This window comes from Miniopterus natalensis, chromosome 9 (genome assembly GCF_054644295.1).
Source record: "Miniopterus natalensis isolate mMinNat1 chromosome 9, mMinNat1.hap1, whole genome shotgun sequence".
Classification (NCBI taxonomy): domain Eukaryota; kingdom Metazoa; phylum Chordata; class Mammalia; order Chiroptera; family Miniopteridae; genus Miniopterus; species Miniopterus natalensis.
Genome location: NC_142089.1, coordinates 30,359,526 through 30,382,557, shown reverse-complemented (window position 1 = coordinate 30,382,557; position 23,032 = coordinate 30,359,526). Strand labels below are relative to the sequence as shown.

Sequence of the window (23,032 nt, the reverse complement as noted above, 5' to 3'; positions counted from 1 at the left end):
TTCACCGATCAATAATTGGTGTTGTTAACATTAAGTGCAGCGGTTCTGGGGGGCGGGGCTCGCGGGCTGGCACTCGCCGCCAGCAACGGTTCTCCGAAGCCTCCTCCCGGCCCCGCACGCTCTCCGCCCACCTTTCCCCTCTCGGTCCTCCCACCGAACCTTCAGAATCGGGGCGGGGAGGGGGAAGCAACTAGCGTTGGAGAGCAACACGCCAACCCTTCTACGTGATCTGCACCTTTAAGCTCAATCGGTCCCAAGCCGGACCCCGGAGGCACCACCCACATCCGTTTAACATCACTTCCTTCAGGGTTAAGGGGAAGAAAAGGAAAAAAAAATCTGGGAAGGCAGGGGTTGGGTCGAGCGGCGCTCGGGGAACGGCGCGGACCTCCTGCTAGGACTGCGGCCCCGCGTCTGCTCTGCCGGGTGCCCCGCGCACTTACCGCCATGGAGCTGCGGCCTCGCCTCGGGGCCAGCTGTTTGCTGGGCTTCAGTTTCCTGCTCCTGGTCATCTCTTCTGATGGATATTCTGGGCTTGGAAAGGGTCAGACCGCGTTTTTATCTTAATCTTTACTTTTCCTGGGTCCCAGCCCAACACAACCCTCTTCTCTTCTCAACATACCCCCCCCCCCATTCTCTCTTAGGTGACGCCAGATTCCTTTTCACCCTCTCCAACTGCTCCTGAAGTTTGAAGATTTCTTGGGGTAGGGAGTAGCGGGTCTAGGGAATGATGTGATGGGGAAGTTGTTCTTGGGTTGGGGTAAGGAATGGTCCTTAAATTAGAAAAAGCATGTTGAGGAGCCCAGCACAGTGCTTAGCACTTAGTAGGTCCTCAAGGAACAGTCACCTTTACTGCTGGGAGAAATAGGGCCTGTGGGGACCTGCATATGCAGAGAGCCTTGCCCTGGGTCTGAAGATTCCCCAATTTACCTCTTTTCCGGAAAAGTCAGGTTACTGCGGCCTCCTTGTCCTGCATCCCATGGTGACTGGCGCAAAAGGAAGAGCTAAAAGAGGGTAGAAGGTCTAAAGTTAGAGGGGCGACCAGCAGTTGTCCCTCCTGTGGTTCAGTCAGCGTGTGGAAAGAAACTGAATTGTTTGTGAGAACTGAGGAGACAGTGGCTATGAATAGAGGATAGGAGATGTGACCTCCCTACTCCATCCCATTACCTACATCTTCATTTGAACTCAGGGTTTATGCTTTTCTAAGTGGGTGAGTGGTAGCATAGATTCCCCTCCCCTTACATTTTTTTGTACTGGCCTTACTGTGTGGAATTACTCTGCTGCAGTTCTGCTGTTTTAAATTCTATTTTCTCTTATCCTACCTATTTGTTCACTTATTGGTGTGTGATAAGATTGGGTGGACAGTCACTGTGCCTGAATACAGTCACTCCTTAATTCAGTAAATAATTTTTGATCACCTAACCATATTCCAGGCGCTGTCTTGGGCACTCCTATTCTCACAAGCTTATATTCAGCTCAGAGAGACAGAGAGTAGGCACATGAAGAAGTTAGTAAGACAGTTTCAGCTAGGGATAAGTGCTGGAAAGAAAATGAAACTGAGATGGAGTAGAAAAGCTGGAAAGGATGAGGGAGCTGGCATTACTTGAATGAGGAAGGTCAGGGAATGTTCTCCCAGGAGGTGATATATGGGTTTCCATCTCAGTGATGAAACTGCATCGTGAATTCTACTGGGCCAGAATGGTTTAAATATTGACAACCCCGTTTAAAAACAAATTACTGTATATTTAGCATAAAATCGCAAGTACCAAGGGAGACAGAAGTGTAGTGTTAGAAGTGTGAGTTTTGATCTGAGTTTCAATTTATTCTGCCACCTACCAGCTAAGAGGCCTAGGGCAAGTTGCTTAACTTCTCAAAGCTTCGTTTCTCATCTGCAAAAGTGGGCATGCTAATAACTACCTCAGACATCACCAAATAATTCACTGTGTTCCAGTTGCTGTTAGGTGTAGGCAATCCCTAGGAGTCATGTATTCAGTATTTTTAGTCCTTGTTAAACATGAAGCTCTTGTGGTTATTCCAGTTATCATTGCTGTGTAACAAACCACCCCAAAATTTAGTGGCATAAAGAAATCATTTTATTATGTTCACGATTCTGTGGGTCAGGAATTCAAGCAAGGCACAGTGGGGAAGGTGTATTACTCTGTTCTGTGATGTCTGGAGCCTCAGCTGAGCTGGTTACTTCTCCATGTGGCCTTTCTTCATGGGCTAGTGTGGGCCTCCTCACAGTAAGACAGCTGGATTTCAAGCGTGAGTGCCTCAAAAGAACAAGGTGGAAATGCATAGCATTTTTATCTATCTTTACAAGTCACACAGCATAACTTCCACTATACTCTGTCTGGGCCTGTTCAAGGGGGAATGACATTAACCTCCCCCTCCCCCTGCACGGGGGAATGTTGAATTCTTACTGTAAGAGCATGTGGAATGGGAGGTAGTCTAAAGATTAATCAATACAAGTAAGCAGGCAATTGCATGACACTGTGATATGTACTGTGAGCAGGGAACACCAGGTAACCAGGAGCACATAGGAGAGCAACTTGAGGCAAGGGGACTGTATGTGATGATTAAATTAAAAAAACAAAAGGCTCTTAATATTGTGTTACGAATTTAGAAAGTATTTAGTTAATGTTTATTATTATGTCTTCCCAAAGAATATTGAATTTTTCCTGAATGGAATTAATAATATTTCATACTTTCATTTTTTGTATTTCTTGGGTATGGATTCTTGGGAAATAAATTATAGCCCACCCACCCCACCTCTTGAAAAAGTGCTACCTGAAGCAGTTCATGAAAATCTTAACGAGTATGATTTCTTCCCAGATATGTAAGTAGTTCTAGCTGTTTCCAGAAGATGGCCTGGTGGTTTGTTTTCGGTAAGAAGAGGCAGCACAGTGGTATGGTGTGAACACTGGATAGGAATCATGAGGCCTGTGTTTTAATCCTGGTCAGACCGTATAGTCAGCTGTGGTTTTGCCTGGGGACCATTTATTAAATAAGAGACTTAGACTAGAAATGATTCCTAAGAGTTCTTCCAGCTCTAACATTCTAGAGTTCTAAAATAATTTTGTTATTCTCCATGTGCTAAAAATTTGGACTAGATTACCTATGTGGAAAAGTGTAATGACTAACATTTACTGTAGATTGCTATATTCCAGGCACTGCTCTGTGCATTTTTCACATATTGGTTGGTTTAATCCTCATAGTAACCTTTTGAAATGGATAATATTATTATCATCACCATTTCACAGATAAAGAACCTAAAATGGGGCACAGGAGTCACAAAGCTAGTAAGTGGGCTAGCTGGGCTACAAATTCCACAACCAGTGCTCTTAACAAGTACACCACCCCTGCCTCTGAGTGCAGAAACTCCTTTGAAGACTAAAGGAGAAATGAGAAAGTTGTCGGTGGGGGCGGTTTATGTGCTCATCTCCTGAAACAGAAATGGATGATAGTTAAGTCTTCAGGATAAAAATTAGGCACTGACATATGGAGTGTTTACATTCTGCATTGTGTCATATTCACATTCACAACAACCCTATGGAATAGATATTTTTGTTAACCCTGTTTTGCATTTGTGGAAACAGTAAGTGGCTGAACTAGAATTCCAATCCAGGTCTGTTTGCAGACAGACTTTATTTAGCTACTATGTTATTCTACCTCTCAGGTACAGTGTTCCCTGTTTTAGAGGCTTGACTGCCAGTTCTGACACTTGACCTTTTATCAGCTGGGAGGGGGTGGATAATACTTGTCTGATGTCTTTAGTTTACACTCATGAAAATAATTTTAGGATGAAGAGCTTGGGAAGTCTGATGTAAATGCTGTGTTTAGAAATAGTCACTTTCCTTTTTTTCCTCTCTTTTTTTAAAAATTAATGTTTTTAGGGAAGGAGTTGCTGACGTGGAAGCCTTCAGCTCACTTTGCAGATAACTGGCATAAATTAAGTGGCTGTGCAGGTGACACTTTAGGAAACTGGACTCTTCAGATGTTCCACTTTGGCATGGGTGTGAGTGTGGGTGGTGTCTGGGAGCAGGTGATTTTAGTAACAAGATAAACACTATACCCTTTCAAGTTATTTTTGAAGAGAAACAAAAGGACCTAGGTTTTCCAGATCTGAAGGCAATATTTTCGTTCTGCTTTGGTGCAGCCACATTCCTTCATTCATTTATTCATTTAATCTTTGCTAAAGAGGCAGTAAAGTGTTGTGAGTAAACTACAGACTCTGGAACTCCATCACCTAGATTATAATCCCAGCTTCCACTTACTGGCAGTGTAACCTTGAGCAAGCTATTTAACTTTAGCTTCTGTATTTGTAAATTGGGGATAGAGTTTCTACCTCATAAGTTTATTGTGAAGATTAAATAAGTTAGTACCTGTAAGAGCACGCAAAACTGTGCCTAGCACTTAATAAATGCCATATGAATGTTAATCATTGTTATTGTTATCATTCTGTTATTATAATTATCACATAAAGTAAGAACTCAAAAAGTAATGGTGGTTATTATTCCTATTATGAAAAATTCCAGTCACTTTTTATATGAATTTTCAAAGAAATTTTATACATGTAGTGAACTATTTCAAATTACACCTGTAGACTTATTCTTAGGGCTAATGCGGTAAGGTGACTAAAGAACTGTTGGGATACCAGAAAAGCTTGTTAACTAGGAATCAAGAGACCTCCATTCTGGTTGTGGCTTCATTTGTGGTCTTGGGTGCTCTGCACTTTTCTAGGCCTTTGTAATATGAGAGGATTGGACTAATCGATCTCTTATGTTTGAGCTGTTCAATAGAGTAGCACTCGCCAAGAGTCACTCTTAAATTTTAAATTAATTAAAATTAAATATAATTAAAAATTTAGCTCCTCAGTTGCATTAGTACATTTCAGGTACTCACCAGCCACTTGTGGCTTGTGGTTACCACATTGAATAGTGCAGGTGTAGAACATGTCTATCACTGCAGAAAGTTCTATTGAACTGCACTGCCTGAGGGACTTTCTTAGTAATAACCTCCTGTGACTGTAAGTTTTGTCAGCTAGCTTCTGAGTAGCCCAAGTTTATGGAGAAATTTTATTTTACCTGATATTAATCTAGCTTCCCTCGCTTTCTTTTGGCTGACATTTTGACTTTTGTAAGTACTTCTGTTATAGGTGCTCTTTTAATCCTCACCAAGGATATTTTTTCCATTGCTTTTCAGAGAGAGAGGGAGTAAAAGGAAGAGAGAGAGAGAAACATCAATGATTAGAGAGTCATTGATTGGCTGCCTCCTGCAGGCCCCCTGATGGGGATCGAGCCCGAAACCCTGGCATGTGCCCTGACCAGGTATCGAACCTCGATCTCCTGGATCACAGGTCGATGCCCAACCACTAAGCCATGCTGACTGGGACTGGACATGCTTTTTTACACATTTGGGTATCTATGATTGTGAGCTCATAAATAGTTGTTCACCATTGTCTATCCTGAAGGCCTAAAGTGGGGACTGCTTTTCTCTAGACAGGTTTGGCATTTGATTAATCTGGAAACCAGGGGTACTGTTGATGTGAAATCACTATAGTCTTTTTAATATGGAGTCTCAGGGTTGTCTCCTCCATTTTGCATAATGGACATTTGCTTTCAGGTCAGACTTACCTTTTAGTTGTTACTCACTGTTCCTCATCTAGTTTTAGCTTTGTGTACATGTTTATTACTGGGGGTACATTTGAAAGTCCATTTTATCTAGGATTTCATTGTTTTGTAGGTGGATATCCCTCTAGGACTGTCTAGTCGGGCATCCTGCCAGAGCAGGATTAAGTTGCCTGAGTTTAGGTATTGACAAGTAGAATGATGGGGATCACATTAGGTTCCTTCTAGTTCTTCTGAACTTCCTCCCAGTTTCACTCTCACTTAATCTTTCACTCTTCAGGATTAGACTTTGGGCCCTAAGCAAGTTACACATTTTCTTTTAGCCAGCAGCCCATGCTTTTGGGAGTGAAAAGGGATGGTGGTAAATTTGGATTCTGCCCCTATATGCTAATCTGAATGAGGTATTTATTTCTTTGTGTTAACACTGATGGAAACTTGAATTTATTTCTGGGAAAGAAAGGCTGGGAGACAGCATAGTAATTGAAAAGTCATAAAACTGAAGTTTAAATCTCAGGTTGGCCATTTACCAGCTATGTGAACTGGTACAGGTTATGTAACTTCTCTGAGGCCCAGATGTCTCAACAGCTGCCATTTACTGATTGTTTATACTAATTTTAATGATGAGAAAACAGAAGTTAAGTAAAAGGACTATTGTAAATTATTGCCAAATTTAAATGAGTTAACACATGTGGTGTGCCAGGCATATATAAGGTGATCAATAAATAACAGCTAGCATTATTATGATCACTAACATTTTCCAGATGTAAAATGAACTCATTTATGTTATGGCTGAAATAAGACTCATTTACTCAATAAATACTTTATAGAGCACTTACGTTGGCCATGTTTAGTACTAAATGCTAGGGAAACAGGAGGGAATAAGACAGATACGGTCCCAGCCCTTAGGAAATTCCCTTTGGGGTGAGGGAGACCACAACCAACATTTACAGTTCAGCCTGGGAAGTGCGGTTGTGGGGCAAGAACAGGGTGCTTTGGGAATCAGGGAAGATTTACCAGAAGAAATGCCCTCTAGGTTTATACCTGAAAAATGAATTGGAGGTGAAGGTGGAAGGAAAGGCAAAAGGAGCAGTGCTTATGAAAGCTGTTTTTATTGATTTCAAGGGAGAGAGAGAAACATCAATGATGAGAGTCATTGATCTGCTGCCTCCCGCACGCCCCCACTGGGGATAGACCCTGCAACCAGGACATGTGCCCTTAACGAGAATCAAATCAGGATCCTCCGGGTGATAGGTCAGTGCTCAACTGCTGAGACACAGTGGCCAGGCAGAGACGTGATTTCAAAATATCACTCTGGCTGAAGTGTTGAGAATAAAAACAAGAAAAGCTTTAAAAATATTACCTCATTTAATCCTTACACCAATACTTGGAGGTAGGTATTATTATCTTGATTTTACAGGTGAAGAAATTGGGACTTGGAGAGCTTACTCTATTCTCAAAATTCAAAATTAATAGGAAGTAGAGTCCACACCCATGTCTTTAGACTCTAAAGCTATATTGCTGTATTGTCTTCAAATAGTAATGATTTATTGTGATAGTATTATTTGCATACTCTGTTAGGTTACAAAACATTTTACAAACATTATTTAATCTCCTTAAAAACTATGAGTAGGCAATGCTATCTCCATGTTACATGTCTGAAAAGTGAAGCTTGAGGTATGGGGGCAGTCCATGGTCCCATATACCCAGAAAGTGGCAGAACTGGTACTTGAACACCGTGCTCTTGACAGAGGAAAGCCTTTTTATGGGTGAACATGCTACACTTCTTTCTTGGGTCTTTCCTCTTTGTTCGTGAGTGAATGTTTATAAGACTCTTTTCTTCTAGGTTTTGGAGATCACATTCATTGGAGGACACTAGAAGATGGGAAGAGAGAAGCAGCTGCCAGGTATAAGATATGGGTTTCGGTTATTTAGAGTGGTAAAACACTTTTCAGACATCAATTTAGCATGTGAAGTGCATGCCAAAGCAGAGCAAGAACTGAGTAGTTGCCTAATAACAACAGTAATACTATCTAACATCTATTAAGTGATTACTATGTACCAGACCTTGAATTATGTGAATTAGCTTGTTTATTTCTCATAATAACTCTTTTGAGGTGGGTATTGTTGTTATTTTCATTTTGGAGATAAGAAAACTAAGGCACAGAGCATTTAAGTAACTTGCCCAAGATCACACAGCTAGTAAGTGGAGAAGCCACGATTCAGACACAGGCATTCTGGCTTCAGAGCCTACACTCAACCAGTAAACCATACTGCCTGCTAGTCTCAAGTTGGGTAGTCTCAAGTTCCAAGTCTGTGCACAGACAACTGATACAAAAGGGGAGAAAAAGGCAGAGCAGAGGAGGGAAGTGCTTTGTATGCATTAATTTATTTAATCCTCACAAACTCTAAGGTTGGTTCAGCCTGTGAAATAAGAATTGTTATACAGGAGAGGAAATTGAGATACAAATGGTTAAATAACTTGACAATAGTTTACACAGCTAGTAAGTGGCAGAGCCAAGACTTCAGTGTTCTCTACTTTATTTTTCTGGAGAAATACAAAGACCCAATATACATATGTGCACCTACCTTATACACACTTATACTTGCACAGAAACACTCTCACTTCTGCAAACTGTAGTGCTTGCTTTTGCTGGAACAGATCCTACAGCTTCATGGTTCTGAGTCTCAGACCTTCTGAATCTGGAGTAGGGTTGCCAGATTTAGCAAATAAAAATAAAAGATGCCCAGTTAAATTTTAATTTAGGGTAAACAATAATTTTAAATATGCCCCATGTAATGTTTGAGACATATTTATATTAAAAACATTTTTTGGTTGTTTATCTCTGACATTCAAATTTAAGTAGGCATCCTGTATTTTTTCTGGCAACCTTACCCAGGAAAAAAGTTCCTATTCATTTTTCGAGTTCTAAATCAAATGACTATTTCTAGATAAAATCTTCAATGATTTTCCTGGACAGTTTGTTTTTCTTTTCTGTACTGTTACAACCCAGCATCCGTCCATCCACCATCCATTATGGTATATATTATTCTGCTTGTGGGTGCCTGACTCTTCCCATTCGGATCCTTGATCACCTGAGGGGTAACTGTTTTATGTTCATCTCAGAATCCCAAAACATGGAGATGTTGAGTGATTGAAATGGTTTACTGAGAATCACTGGGTGTAAGGAATGAAGGGAACTAGCATTTGTAAATTGTCTATGCTAAATATAGTTCTCATTGTTTTTGCAATATTTAACGTTAAGGCCCCATTAGAAATGAATGGCTAAAGTCTTCGGCCGCAGGGTAATAACATTCCCCTGAGGCCTATAACATTTTACATAAATAAATGATGCCGTTCTAGTCTCCATCTCCTTTCTTAAAGAGGACCGCGGTCTAGTTGGTTGGAACTCCCGTTTCCGTAGCAACAAGAGGTCCTTTAAGAGTCAAGGGGTGCCGGAAGTTCAGTTTGCACTTCCGGTTTGCATCGGACACACCGACAACCAGGAAGTTGACGCACGTTTGCGCATGGCCGCTCCCTCGGAGGATGCCGCTTGTGGTGTTTTGTGGGCTGCCGTGCTCCGGCAAAAGCCGACGCGCAGAGGAGCTCCGCGGGGCGCTGGCGGCTGAGGGCCACGCGGTGTACGTGGTGGACGACGCGGCCGTGCTGGGCGCGGAGGACGCGACGGTGTACGGCGATTCGGCCCGTGAGAAGGCGCTGCGTGGGGCCCTGCGCGCCGCGGTGGAGCGGCGTCTGAGTCGTCACGACGTGGTCATCCTAGACTCCCTTAATTACATTAAGGGCTTCCGCTACGAGCTCTACTGCCTGGCGCGGGCGGCGCGCACCCCGCTGTGCCTGGTCTACTGCCTACGGCCAGGCTGTCTGAGCGCGGGACCTCGGGTGGCGGATGCGGAGGAGAACCGGGGCCGGAACGTCAGTGTGAGTTGGCGGCCGCGCGCTGAAGAGGGAGGGAGGCCTCTGGCAGCGGGCACCGGTGTCCTTAGGGAACCGCAAGCAGTGCACTCGGTAGTAAACGGGAGAGCCCAGGCGCACGTACCTAAGGAACTGGAGCGGGAGGAAACCAGGGCGCCAGATCTTCCAGCTCTCGAGATTCCGGAATTCGAGAAATCTGCAAAGCATGTGTCCAGTGCCTTTTACCCTCCTGAACTTCTGGAGGCCCTAATGCTGCGCTTCGAGGCTCCCGACTCTCGGAACCGCTGGGACAGACCCCTGTTCACCTTGGTGGATTTAGAGGAGCCGTTGCCCCTGGCAGAGATCCGGGCAGCCCTTTTTGAGAACCGGGCTCCTCCACCCCATCAGTCTACCCAATCCCAGCCCCTTGCCTCTGGCAGTTTTCTCCACCAGTTGGATCAGGTAACCAGCCAGGTGTTGGCAGGACTGATGGAAGCGCAGAAGAGCGCAGTCCCCGGAGACTTACTTAAACTTCCTGGGACCACGGAGCACCTTCGGTTTACCCGGCCTTTGTCCATGGCAGAACTGAGTCGCCTCCGACGCCAGTTTATTTCCTACACCAAAATGCATCCCAACAATGAGAACCTCCCTCAACTGGCCAACATGTTTCTACAGTATCTGAACCAGAGCCTGCTCTAACCAGAGGGGTTTGGGGGAAAGCCATGGCTCCTTGTCTAACCTCTGCTGCACTATATTTCTCTGGGAAGAATAATCTGAAGGTCTGCAGAGTGTATTGATGTGTGGTACTAGAGTTATTGTGACTGATTCACACTCTGCAGAGTGCCTGTGTACCAGGCCTTGAGTTTAGAGCATACTCTGAGACTAGAAAGAAGGATTTTGGCAAATTTCTCCAGGGGACAAAGCTCAGGTGGACAAGGCTTGCTTAGATTGGGTTCCACTCAATTGATTTCCCACATCAGAATTGTGGGAAAGCAGACTGGATGAATTGTTTTAAAACAATTATGAACAGAGACTGAAGATGGCACAGTTCTGCATCTGCACTGGCCCTTCTTTCATATCACAAATAGTTTTTTGAGTAGTGTACTTAAACTTTCTGCTAGTCTCTATCCTGGGGCCTGGGATCACAGAAATATTTACTGGTTTCTCTCCTTGGGAAACTTTGGTTCTAGTGGAAGTAAAATACATAACCACTAGATTATTTCATTTAATAAAATCTTTTAGAAGAAGAGAGTGGGCTGGAATCTTTCACTTAATGTAACAATGTTCTTCATGTAATTTATTTAATGTAACATTTTACATATACATACAGGGGTGGGCACAAGTAGGTTTACAGTTATGAGTATGCAAAACTTTGTTCTTGTGTTATTTATTATTGTATTCTTTTTCATACAAACTGTAAACCTACTTTTGCCAACCCCTATATATTACTGCTGTGCCTTTGACTGAAATAGTCCTTCGATAGTGCTTAGTAAGAGATGAGATATTTGGTTCTAATCTAGAGTGATTTTAACTTCTGTAACTTGTACTTCATTCTGTTTCAAGGCAAATGTCACTTTAAGTTTGTCTTTCATTCTTCCATTGATTTCATTAAACAAACTAGGTTCCTATCTTACCAGTGTGTGTCATTTTTCTAAGGTGAATTAGGTAATCTTTGCCCTTGAGAAGTTAATAGTTTGTTGAGAAACACAACTAAACAGATGATTACAGGATAAAAGCGGCTGGTAGTTAGAGGGTGATCACAGAATGCTTTGGGATCCCAGAAGAGGAAAGGATTAATTAGCTGTTGAGAGAAGGTGGATTTCCAAAGGCTTCACAGAGGGATTAATATGTGAACTGTCACTTTAGAACAAGGGTCAGCAAAGGGCCAAATAGTAAATATTTTTAGGCTTTGTGGACCATAGCGTCTCTTTTGCAGCGTATCAGCTTTGCCATTGTAACACAAAAGCAGTGATAGTAAGTATAAAAATGAGCACTGGCCAGTGTGGCTCAGTTGGTTAGATCATCACCTGGTGCACGAAGAGGTCTTAGGTTCAATTTCTCATCGGAACACATGCCTAGGTTGTGGGTTCAACCCCAGTTTGGGTGCATATGAGAGGTAGCCAATCGATGTTTCTCCCTTTCTAAAAAAAGAAAATCAATATACATGTCCTTGTGTGAAGATTAAAAGGAAAAAAAAGTTTCAGTGCATTTTAACAGAACAGTGTACACTGAAATGTGAATTATATTTAATTCTAACATCTTACAAGGGACTATTCTTTAGACTCGTTTCAGCCATTTAAAAATGTAAAAAACATTTGTATCACAGCTCTACAGAAGTAGGCAGTGGACTTCATTAGGTCTGCTGATTATAATTTGCTGACCTCTGCTCTAGAAGACTGAACAGCAGTTTGGGAGAAAAGAAAGAGCAAAACAAATTTCTCTGTAAGTGCATGGACATGATAAAAGGATGGGTCTCCTTGGGTGGTGATGTTTTTCTTGCTCACTAGGCAGTCTGGATCACCTTTTGTCTCTGATTCCTGCATGAAATGGAGGTTTGGACTAAGAAAAGTCCTTTTCCAACCTTAATTCTCTGATTCTAAGTTAGTTGATAATTGGTTGAGTTTGGTATAAACCCATGAATTCTAGATTGCCATTCTAAATTGAAGTAGACTATACAGGTCAGAAAGAACATTGGTTTTGGAGTTAGACTTACAAATTAGTAAGTTGTAGAACCTAGATTTTATGTGGCCAAATATTTAATGTCTTCAGAGTCTCAGTTTTCTCATTCCTATTATGAAACCATTAATAGTATCTCTTAGGATTATTGTAAGGATTTAAATTAGATAATGCATATAAAGCACATAGCACCATGTTTTATAATAAAAGTTCAGTACATTTTGGCTATTATTATAGTTATCTGGATCCCATTTGTCACCTATGCTTGCCCCGCTCATTTTATTTATAAGCTTTTACAAGTACTAGAGCAAGAAATCTGTCACAATTCATTTGACACTTATTAAATTAATTAGATTAATTATGAATATTTAGAACAGTGCATAGTAAATGCTATATACCTGTTGGCTATCTCTGTGATTTTATATGCCAGCTGTAGGGGATATAGAAACAGCTAAGAGTTCCTTGAGGATCCATGTCTGGTGGGAGGAGATAGGTAAATAAATACAGTTCAGTGTAGTAAATACAGTGTTATACAGTAAATGATGTTGTGGTGACATGGTGGTTGGATGATGGCTGCTTACCTAGGACCCTCCTACAAATTGTCATTTGAACCTTGGAAACTTAAAGAGCTTCATCTGGCCAAGACTGGTTCAGGTGGAATATGTCACTCATTATTTTAAAAAAGAAAAGCTTTTTTCCTCCCTGATTATAAAAATTACATTTAATTGTAGAAAAATAGAAGTATAGTAAAATCCACAATCCCATTATCCAGGGATGACTGCTATTATGTTTTGGTACATTTCCTTTGGGCTCTTTCTTCTGTACATATTTGTGTAATTAAAACCAAATTATAGATAATAATTTTATATTCTAGTTTTTAATTTAACATTATACCACTGGAAGTTTTTATTAACATTTTCAATGGTTATATCATCTTAACATTTAAATTTGATGTTTTCTACAGTCTTTTCTCTCTAGCTTTAAAGCCCAAATTTTCAGGATTAACAGGAATGTCAGAATTTATCAATAATTTTGTTATAATAATCTGTTATTGAATAGGTTATCTTAAAATGTTCCCAGTTGAAATCATACTACATGAATGTATGTTAATCTTTGTCTTCATAAATCGGTCATTTTTATTAGGATATCAAGAAGTGAAATTGCTAGATTATAATTTTTTTGTTTTGTTTTTAAGTGGACTGCCCCTGATGGTGATTATCCATAAATCCTGGTGTGGAGCTTGCAAAGGTAAGTGCAGATGATCAAACCTCAGATGTATTCTGAAATATTAGCATTTAAAAATAGGAGCAGCAACTTTGACCCAGTGACTGCTGATTGCTTTAAGGAGTACCAAAAAAATATATGACATAGATTCCCTGCTTCCAAGAAATTTGCAATTATATTTGCAGGGGGGTTAAGGGTGAGGCAATTAAGATGAGTATGAGATTAAGTGCTACAGTAGTTATGTGGACAGTAAATGTTAGCGGAAGCTAAAATGTACAGAGACATGAGAATTTTAGGAAAGTCTTCCTGGAGGACATGAGAACCAAATTAGAACCCAAGGTTATTTTACTTTGTAGCATGTATTTTTTTCTGCTGTACCACCCTGCCACTTCCAAGTCAGACTTTTTTCTTTTTTTGTTAACTATTAAGTATAGTTGTTCCAACTATACTTAATAAAAGCATAGTTGGAAAAGGAATATAAAATGTTGTGTAAATAGTTAACAGTATACACACACACACATTAGTGGCATTGTTACTCTATTGTCTATTACTTCAATAGAAGTTACTGAAATGTGTAAAAAAGCAAATAGTAATAATTTTTTCATTTACATACCATTATTTATATTTTATAAATGAGGTAAAAGCTTTAGAGAAGTGAAGTCAATCGCTCAAGGTCACATAGCTATGCAAGTAAGTGGCAGAAGCAGGACCAGAATTCAGGTGTCTTGATTTAAGGGTTAGTTATATGAATCAGCTCAGCAGATTAGAGTTCCGATATAACAATGTTTTTTTCTATTCCAAAATCTTTTCTTCTCCCTAGCTTTAAAGCCCAAATTTGCTGAATCTACAGAAATTTCAGAACTTGCCCATAATTTTATTATGGTAAATCTTGAGGTAAGACTTCAGAGTTTCTCCTTTCTGTTATATCTTAAGTCTTCACTCTTTTAGAATTACCATTACTAGTAGTATAGAATATTATTTAGCAGAGTTGACTGCTTATATGTATGTATTTTTCTCTTGACCCTTTACACTTAGTCTTGTGTCAGATATGATACAAAGCTATCCAGCCTCCACTTGTGGGAGGAGTAGGATAGGTGGGATTGGATAAGATGACTGAATTTTAAGGTCCCTTTGCTCTTAGTCCACGATTATGACATGTTTTTACATCTTTGTAGAGCTAATCTAAGGGATAGTCCCACGTACAGGCCGCAAGTTCCTGCAAAATGCGACTCAGTTGAAAGCCGGCTCTGTCCTGGGCTTGTATGTACAGCCTTCTTGTTTCTTGAATAGATATCCCTTATGTACTTCACATAGACTAGAGGTCTTGGATTCCCAAATCAGAATATCAGATCTTAAGAGTTAGAAGGGCTTTTTAGGCCATTTCTACTATGCCCATTTTACAGAAAGAACACCTTCTGCCTGAAGGAGGTGACTTAGTCAAGATCATAGAGCCTAGTACATGATAAGAATAGGTACTATAGCCTACCTATGCTGCCTTATACACTATACTCTTCAAATGTGGCATGTTTGGATGCTCTATGATGATACCTCGAGCCCTAAATTTCTGTAAAATAAGGTTTACTTAAACATAGTACTGGAAATTTTCTAAACATATTAACAGTTCATGTTGAGGCAGCGAAGGGATTATTTATATAGCTTGTGGGTAGCTGAATGCTGATACACCTCACTCAAAGCAAAGTTATATTAACTGAAGAAATAACCCCATTTAATTTCTGAAATGGGGACTACACCATAAATGACAAAATTACTATTGATTGCTATGCATATGAACTCCTTGCCACTTTCTATGGCAAGTTAGAACCACCTCTCAAAGGACAGAAATGCCTTCAGTGAGCATTCTTCAACCTCAGAGATTTTTAAAAAGAAAGCTGATTGTGTGGTCATATCTCCTGGGAGGACTATAACTCCACAATTGTAGCTGAAATGTAGTTCTCAGTAATTCATGCATTCAAGAAATACTATGCACACCTGGCTGGGTGTGGCTCGGCAGTTGAGCATCGACCTACGATCCAGGATATCACGGTTTGATTCTCAGTCAGGGCACATGCCAGGGTAGTGGGCTCAATCCCCAGTCGGGGTATGCAGGAGGCAGCTGATCAATAATGACTCTCTCATTGATGTTTCTATCTCTCCCCCTCTCCCTTCCTCTCTCTGAAATCAATAAAGATACATTAAAAAAGAAAAGAAAGAAATACTATGCACAAGTCAGTGATGTTTTGGGAATCGACAAAGAACAAAAAATTTTTTGCCCTCATTGAAATTACCTATGGGGACTTGAATATGGGGAGACAGACAAATTTCATAGGGTGGTAAGTGCTATAGCTAAAAATGAAGGGTGAAGGGGATAGTTTGCAAAGATGGTTATCAAAGAAGGTGACATTTGAGCAAAGATTTGAAGCAGAAAAGGGAGTGAACTATAAGGATAATGGGGGAAGTGTGTCCAGGCAGAGGGTAAAACCAAGTACAGAAGCCTGAGTTAGAAGCACGCCTGGCTTGTTTAATGATGGTAACAGCAAGCAGTGTGCTTGAAATAGTCTGGCCTAGGGGTAGGACATGATGTTAGAGAAGTGCCCAGGTGGCAGATCATGTAGGGCCTCTTAGACCACTGCAAGGACTTTTGAGGGTTTTACCCTGAGTGAGAGGAGAAGCCACTGAAAGGATTTGAGGAGAAAGGGGACATGATCTGACTTAAGGTTTATACTTAATAGGATGAAGAAGAGCCCAAGGATGAAGATTACAGCCCTGATGGGGGTTATATTCCACGAATTCTTTTCCTGGGTAAGGTGAAAGATCTTAATCTGGGGATCCATGATTGGAAGGAGAGAGAAATGAACTATACTGAACTATACAGAAACTATACTGAGATGGCTAAAAACAACAAACCAGTTTCAAGAGAGAGGGGAGAGTTCTGAGTGCCAGAACTTTAAGTCTGAAGAAGCTTTTCTCATTAACTAGCTGCTTTTATGAGCAATGACAGTACTGATCATTTATTCAATCAATCATTTGTGCATCAGCTATAAGTCAAGCACTATGTGAGGCACTACAGGGACACAGATAAGCCACAATTCATACCCTTGACACCATAGTGCAGCAGAGGCAATGGAGTCATAACCAGACAAATGTCTTCCTATGAACAATTTATAAAAGATACTTAATGACTACCTAATCTTTATTCAGCATTTTGCTAGATTCTGTGGGGGCTACAGATAAACATAGGATCCCATCATTGTCAGACAGAAAAGGAACATATCAGGAAGAGGGAACAGCACATGCCAAGACATGGGGAGGGGTGTTGTGTTCAAGAAACTGCATTTCATTGTGATTACAACATAAAACACGAGGAGTAGGGTAGTGAGATAGTGGGCTGCAAAGATGGGCAGGTCTCATTTTCCAGAAGGCCTAGTGTACCATATAGTGTTTGAAGTACCTCGTAGTTATTGCAACCCCTGTGCCATTTTCTCTACAATAGATCCCAGTGGCAAGGTACGTCCTGAAATTATCAATGAGAATGGAAACCCCAGCTACAAATATTTCTACACCAATGCTGAGCAAGGTATGGTTATGTTGAAAGAGTGGAGGGAAGGTTGTGGCTAGATTTAACTAGGATGAACCATATGCAGGGTCTATGATGGGAAACTCATTTCAACATGTTAGTTGAGCATCTCCTGCATGACTGGTTTTTGGCTAGATCCTGTATAGAATATAAGAGGAAGAGAAGACTGAGCTCCTTCCCTAACTGCTTACAATCTAGTTGGGAGCTAACTGACCCATATGAAACTGAAAAACTGAGGCTCACAGAGGTAGTCACTTATAAGCTCAACAGGAAATTAAATAAATGCAACATTCATCCAAAAGATATAACAGGGATGGTAGGAGGGTGTTTTCCTGGTGTCAAGTGAACACATATAGCCTATAATGGGTTCAGCTCTAATCCTGGAGGGTAAGCCGAAGTAACTACTAACATTTTTGTAGCACTTCAGGCTTTATAAAGAGCACTTTTATTATCCATTCTCATTTAATTTTTGCAATAATCATGTGCAAAGTAAGTAGCATTGCCTCATCTTATAGATGAGGAAACAAATTTAAAGATGTAAAATGACTTCCCAGAGCTAAAATCCAGAGCTAGATCTTGTGTCCAGATCCCGTGCTCCTCTCGTATTTCTCCTAAAACGTAACAATCTATTTTGGTTGTCAGATGTCAAGTATTAAAGATCTACTTCATCCCCCCTGCCCAACCTTTATTTCACAGTTGTTCAGGGGATGAAGGAAGCTCAGGAAAGGCTGACAGGTGATGCCTACAGAGGGAAGCATCTCGAAGATGAGTTGTAACACGAATGTGTTCTGGAAGGAGAGCAGCAGGGAGGAAATATTGAGGAATCGCTCAGAACCATTAAACCAACCAGGAAACCTTGCTCCTGCCTACGTGGGAAGGAGCACTCTCACTGTGGACGAGCTCTGCTAATGGAAGCTGGTCTCCATGTTTGTGAATCCGGCAGCGTGTGGCTGACATCCTTCTCCTGCCCCTCTGACCTAAGAGTCTATTTGTTATTGAATGTAAAGGATGGTACCTTTTGACACACAACTTGAGCCATTTGGAGGTTTATTCCTCGCACTTAAGTATTTGAATCTTTTTCCATTTCCTTCCACTTTACTCACCTTGGTGGTGGAAGGAGACCAGGAGCATCTTTTCTACAATGTTAAAATGGCAGAAATTGCTTATCATTTCAAACAACAAATCCTAAATATAAATAAGTAATTCTGCCCCCACTGAGGAGACCAGCCTGATTCTTCTCTTTTCTTCCTGGGAATAATCTTGGCCTTCCTCCTGAATCCCTGCAACTTCCTTCCTCTTCTCCTGCTTGGGCTTCCCTGTTTGCACGCATGAGTGTGCAGGAATGGCTGTGTGCTTGGACTCAGCCTCAGCTGGAGGCATGCTTTCCCTGTTACTGTTGGAGAAACTCAAACCTTTAAGTCCTAGGCAGAGCCATTTTTGTCAAGTTGTCAACTATTTTTGTACTGGGGTTAAAAAAATATTACTTGTACTATTAAACTTTAATAAAACTTTGAAAGGAAGTGTGTTGTGATGGCCTTTTTGTTATTGGAGAATGGAGGGAGGGATGGAGATCAGAAAGAACTAATCTTGGCCTAATCTAGGACTTTTCCTGCTCCTGTACCATCTACATTGAAATGGGAATCAGAGCTCATCTCTTCTACTTTTTAAATAGCTGAATTCCCTCCATTCTCACTATTACTGTTTTAGCACAGGGCAGGCTTTTTCTGTTTCTATTATCTGTGATAGCCTCTTAATTTGTCTACTACCAATATTCTCTCCTACAATCCATTCTCCCTGCTTTCCAAAATGCAAATGTGACAATGTCATTCCCCCGCTTAAAGCCTTTTCTGCCGCCTTCAAGATAATAATATTAATATTAGGAAACACTTGGGCCTCATCGTGTGCCATGCACCCTTCTAAAAGTGCTTTGATTTATCCCATTTCCTTTCCTTCTAGTCCTAACAGCCCTGTGAGGAAGGTACCTTACCATCTCCATTTTACAGAAGAAGGATTTAAAGCATATGATAAAACCAAGGGACATGATAAAATCAAGATCTTTACCATGACCTTTAAGAAACTGCCTACTTCTTCAACATCATTTATTCCCGTTCATGTCTTCACATTGTTGTGTTGTGACACCAAATTGTTTCAAGTTCTGTTCACAACATGCTCTTTCATGCTTTTGTGTCTTTGGCTAGCTTCCTTTGCTTAAAACATCTTTTCTTTTCACTCATCCTTCACATTTTGAGCCATCTCTTCCAGAGTCTCTCCTGACCTTTCTCATGAGGATAAAATATCCCTCCCCCAATACATCTTGGCTCCCCACCACACAACTGTAATGACCTATTTGCACATTTGTGTTGCTCCTCTAGGGTAGAGGCTATTCCTGTTCTGTGCACCAAGGTCCCAAAACAATGTACCTTCAAGTGAATTGTCCTCTGTGGTAGGTTCCTCTATTCTCTTTATATTCCATCCGTGGTCCTATGGGATAGGTATTATTAGCCTTATTTTATGGAACAGGAAACTTTGGAGACAGGAGAGGTTTGCCCTCAGTTTCTAGACTATATCCTGGATTCTAACCATCCTTATCTTATTCCAAACTTATACTTTTCCCACCACACTTTGCATTACCTTCTTTATATTTCAAGGTGTAACTCAGGAGTTTTCAAACTGGGGAATGTAAAGACTTTACAAGAGATACATGAGCACAGAAATCTATATCCAGTGAATTTATGTCCAGAGCTTCATTTTCCCAAAAAGTTGTTTCCCAGAACTCAAAAAATTATCATATGACCACCAATTCCACTTCTAGTATATACCCTAAAGAATCGAATGCACAAACTCGGATATATGCACACCTGTGTTTATAGCAGCATTTTTCACAATAGCTGAAAGGTGGAAGCAACTCAAGTGTACGTCAATGCGTCAATGGATGACTGGATAAACAATGTAGTGTATAAGTACAGTGACGTGCTCCCTTCCTTCCAAGCCCCTTATACTCAGGCTGATTTCAGCACTAGGGCTACTGGTCAGTTCTGAGAGAATGCAGTTCCCATTTGGAGCACGAGGGGGAGTGTGAGACTAAACCTTTGCAGAGGGTCATGAGGCCAACTTAGTCTTCCTTAGCAAGCCCCATGAGAAAGAAGGGAAATAGGAGACGTATACTTTTAGTAACCTTCTTCTGGACTCCCCCCCCCCCCCCCCCGCCCCCAGCTGTTTCTGTTCTGCTTCTATTCCTTTTCTCATAGGGAATGGTAACACCCAAGTCAGAAAGCTCTCCTAGCTGACTCAATTTCTTTTCTCCCCACACATAACCAGTCACCAATTCTTGTCCTTCTTGTCCTTTAATGCCCCACTGCATGTCTTAGCTCAGGTCTCATGATCTCTTGTAGTCACTGGATCAGCCTTCTCTTTGGTTTCCCTGTCCCCTGTATATTGGAACCTCCAGTCCATCTCCCACTGTGCGGACTGAGATCTTTCTAAAGCATGAATTTGGTGAAGACTGCCCCCTGGATCAAGCCCTGTGATAGCACTGCATTGTCCTGATCATCCCCGGCCCTGGCTGACCTGTGGCTTTGACTTACCTTCCCACCTCACTTATGACCTGTCCTGTACCTGGCACATCTATGCTTCCAGAGACTCATAGCTCCTGAAGTTCACACCTTTGGGCCTTTGCTCATGCTGGTCCATCTGCCTGGGTTGCTTCTCCATGAGTTTCATTCCTACTTATCCTTGAAGTTTCAGCTTAAGTCTCTCTGCATCCCAGGACCTGCATCCCAGCATGGGGCCTGGCCTAAGTCTCAGCCTCCTCCCTGCTGGCATGTCCCACAGTGAAAAAAACAGCCACGTCTTGCCAAATTCATTTATGTTGCTGATTTTAGTCCTGGATTTTCCTACTTTCAGTAGCTAAAAAACCATAGTCTAGTTATTTCTTCCTCACATCCAAGATGATATGAATCAGTTCCCACTTCATAGGTTTGTTGTGAAAGTTAAATGATATGGTGAATGTGAGAAATCCTTTGTAAATATTAATGCCTATTTATTCAGCAAATATCCTCTGTCTCCTTCTAAGAATGATCCAGGAGGCACTGTTTTGGGCAACAGTGTGACCTTTGCCTTTATAGAGCTCAGACTAGTGGATCTTAGAGACTGCTAACCTGACCAGACAAGAGCCGCTTTGGATCAGGGACCCAAAGTTATTATTCACCCCTATGTATAGTAGGTACTCAGGAGATAATTTACTGTGTGGGTGTGTGAATGAATTAATGAATAAATGAGTGAATGGCATTCCAGGAAGAGAGAGAAACATGCAAATTCATGGAGATGCTATGGAGCAGGTCACATTCAGGGAACTGCAAATAGTTTAATGTTGGAGCTCAGGGCATGATGGAGGAGTGTCCAGTTGTGAGGTTAAAGGGTGGGTGGGGCCAGACCATGAGGGGCCATATGTGCATATTAAATAGACTTTGGAGTAGGGCAAAGGGAGGGATTTTAAGCCGTGTTTAGGAAGCCTCCTCTGCTGCAGTGTGGAGTGTGGAATACACCATGCAGTATTCTCATGGTGGCTATCATGAGAATAGGACACTAAGGAGGCTATGGCCGTGGATGGAGAGGAAGGAGTGGAATGGAGAGTTCTCAGGAGGTAGAATGGGTTGGCTTCAGTGAAGCATTGGCAGGGTGGGTGACGGGGAGGGAGGAGTGACGGGTGGTACTTGCATTCTAACTGTTCACATTGTTGCATGTTTCCCTGTGTGTCTCAGATGCCACCCTTGCTGATAGCAGTGTGCCCGGATGATGTGACAGTGTCCTTAGTGTGCACATTAGCCAGGTTCACCTCATAAACTGATGCAGGTGTAGAGAGAATAGACCTGCTCATTCATTTATTTTACAAATGAAGAAACTGAAGCACAGAGAAGGAGGAAATGGTTAGTACATGAAGTGGCATTTGAGATGCTCATCATTTTTTCGTATTATCCAAATCTGTTCCCACTGCTGTGGGAGATTGGTTAGAGGCCATAGATTCCTCCTTTTCTGGATTTATGCCCCTTTGTAATGCACCTTTGCTCTCCTTCCCAGTCACAGGTGGAGTTTATTTCTCTACCCCTTTGAATCTGGGCTGGACTTGTGACTTGATTTGGCCAATAGAATAAAGTATATGTGATATTATGCAATTTCCAAGGCTAGGCCTAAAGTGATTGTATCTCCTGCATTTATCCTCTTGGAACATTGCCCCAAGACCACCACATAAGCTGGTCTAGCCTACTAGTGGATTAGAATAGGGCAAAGAGCCATGGCATCCAGCACTCAGCCAGCACCATCTGCCAGAATCTATGAATGAGGCCCCTCTTCGACCTTCCAGTCCAGTGGACCCTCCAGCTGAAGGCTGCTTATGAGTGATCCCAGGTAAAAGCAGCAGATGAACCCATTCAGCCACCCCCAGAACTGTGAGAAGTAACAAATTATTGCTGTTTTAAGACACTGATTTTTGGGGCATGGTTTGTTAGGAAGCAATTGTTTTCAGAAAATGGCTTCACTGTCTACCTGGTCACTTTCCCTCATATCTCACATTTAATCTGTCACCAAGTCCAGGGAATTTTACCTCCTAAATACATATCAAATCTCTCTACTTTCCACTTTCCCCACTGCTATGACCTGAATTCTGATTCTCTTCACCTCTTACCTGGATTATTACAGCAATCTCTGTGTTCCCTATCTCTTGTCTCTCTTTCCATCGATCTGTCACACCACTGTCAGAGCTATTTTTCTTACATGCATACATAAACATGTTACTCCGTTGCTTAAAACATTTTGCTTGCAAGGTAAATTTCCAAATTTCTAATATGATTTATGAAGCTTTAGAACATCTGGCCCTGCCTGTTTCCAGTCCTGTCTTCCACCACTCATCTCATTGAACCCTATGTTTCTAGAGCTGCTTCACATGTTCTGGTGACCTTCTGGCATCTTCTCCAGCTCCCCTATTGCATGAGGCAACTCACTGATGGGGTCAGATGAAAACATTCA

General features: G+C 41.5%; 2 protein-coding genes across 2 annotated transcripts; both read left to right on the top strand.

The window, feature by feature from the left end:
* Positions 1 to 325: 325 nt before the first annotated feature.
* On the top strand, positions 326 to 18,531 carry TXNDC12 (thioredoxin domain containing 12). The gene is made up of 7 exons (XM_016210864.2): positions 326 to 541; positions 7,471 to 7,531; positions 13,409 to 13,461; positions 14,258 to 14,331; positions 16,167 to 16,236; positions 16,928 to 17,011; positions 17,708 to 18,531. The coding sequence occupies exons 1-7, from the start codon at positions 445 to 447 to the stop codon at positions 17,785 to 17,787; spliced, it is 519 nt and encodes a 172-aa protein (XP_016066350.2). The 5' UTR covers positions 326 to 444; the 3' UTR covers positions 17,788 to 18,531.
* KTI12 (KTI12 chromatin associated homolog) lies at positions 7,549 to 10,423 on the top strand. The gene has a single exon (XM_087820430.1). It carries the CDS (start codon positions 9,172 to 9,174, stop codon positions 10,234 to 10,236), a length of 1,065 nt encoding a protein of 354 aa, XP_087676556.1. The 5' UTR covers positions 7,549 to 9,171; the 3' UTR covers positions 10,237 to 10,423.
* Positions 18,532 to 23,032: the final 4,501 nt, after the last annotated feature.